We start from the raw sequence: 1441 nt of genomic DNA, 5'->3' as shown, positions 1-1441 counted from the left end.
GGATGCAAGTATCCATCGTACTAGCAAGGTTTGCGCAGTCTAGTGAGCCCACCAAGCCACTATTCTTGGAACGCTGCACACCCTCTTGCTTCAATCACCATAGCTAGCGTTGCACTTTTGAAAAGAAACAAGGTCTTTGTGGTTTCAAGATAAGAAATTTAGTAAAACATAGCTACATCGGTGGCAAGAAATGTCCAAGGTAACATTCGACTTAGCCTGATATTTCCAGCATTATCCAAGATTCTTGCCATCCATAATTGCATTCTTAACTATGTCATCCGCAATAAGCTAATAAGCCTCATCCTCTCGTAGTACATTCATTTCTTCCCGAATGATATACTTCTGATCCCATTTAGTTTGGTTAAAACTAAGTTCTTTCTAGAGTTTGATCAACGTTACGTAAACGTCCTCGGGAGTGTAATCGTATGTCCGTTCCAGTGTGAAGTATCGATCAATCTTTCTGAGGATTTCGATAGCTTTTGACCAGGTTTCTGGAAGACAGACGTAATGAACATGGAGCAAAATTTGGCTGCTTATTCTGAGTCTTGGTTGGGGATGTTCAGGACCTGCAGAGAAGACTTAGCAACTTTACAAAGATGGACGTTTGGTAGTTGTTGATACTCACTATAGAACTTTGCTTCTGGTGAGTCTGCATTCCAAAGGAAGAGGACAGATCAGTCATCCATGATGTAGGGTTTGAGAGTGTAAAAGTGGATGAGAAGTGAACATGCTACAGAGCTTTATTATACATATATATTCACCCTTAATCTCCCAACACTTAGATATCACGAATAGGATTAAATGTACGAGTCCCTGTCGCTGACGAAGACGCAGGAGTTGCGGTAGCCATAGTCGCGGTAGTACCAACATCGGTGTCAGTGCCGTTGGTGGCCACATCAGTTTCAGGTGGCGTAGCCAACGATTTATTGGACCTGGCTGCGTCCAGTTAGCAACTTTGCATCTAGAAGGGTGTGGACATGCAATTACCCTCAGCATGCCTCAGGTTGCCGATCACTCTGCTCATGCGCCATCCAACAAGCTCAATCTCAATCATGGGGATGCCTTCCTCTATCAGCCGGGCATTGATACTCTCGGTAATGCGACGCTTCTCATTGAATAGCACCTGCCGCTAGGTGAGTGCAGGGTTCGTCTCTCGAAGCTCACGAGCAATATCCTTTGTGATGTCCTGCAATGTGCGCGATGGTTAGTCAAGCCTTTGTAGAGCAGAGAGTGATGTCCGGCCTTACGATAAAACGTCTCCATTCAGGATCTGAAAACCCAGCTGCAACGCGAGCTTCTTCTGCTAACGCTCTGTCTAGCAGTCGCGGCATAGCTACCCAGGAAATTGCTTTTGCTTTGGGGTCGCTCGGACCCCGCATTCCCTGGCGTTGCGCGACTCAAGCTATGACTGACGCACGCAGTATATTGGCTTGGCACCATA

At 46.0% G+C, this 1441-nt stretch overlaps 1 protein-coding gene across 1 annotated transcript; it reads right to left on the bottom strand.

Moving 5' to 3' along the window:
- Positions 1-778: 778 nt before the first annotated feature.
- Positions 779-1331, bottom strand: SETTUDRAFT_160980 (uncharacterized protein; the record flags this gene model as incomplete). Its single annotated transcript, XM_008026438.1, has 3 exons — positions 779-936; positions 988-1129; positions 1248-1331. 3 exons carry the CDS (start codon positions 1329-1331, stop codon positions 779-781), a joined length of 384 nt encoding a protein of 127 aa, XP_008024629.1.
- Positions 1332-1441: the final 110 nt, after the last annotated feature.

This window comes from Exserohilum turcica (assembly GCF_000359705.1).
Source record: "Exserohilum turcica Et28A unplaced genomic scaffold SETTUscaffold_18, whole genome shotgun sequence".
Taxonomy (NCBI): Eukaryota; Fungi; Ascomycota; class Dothideomycetes; order Pleosporales; family Pleosporaceae; genus Exserohilum; species Exserohilum turcicum.
The sequence above is the reverse complement of the archived record's forward strand: the minus strand, read 5'-3'. Positions and strand labels throughout refer to the sequence as shown.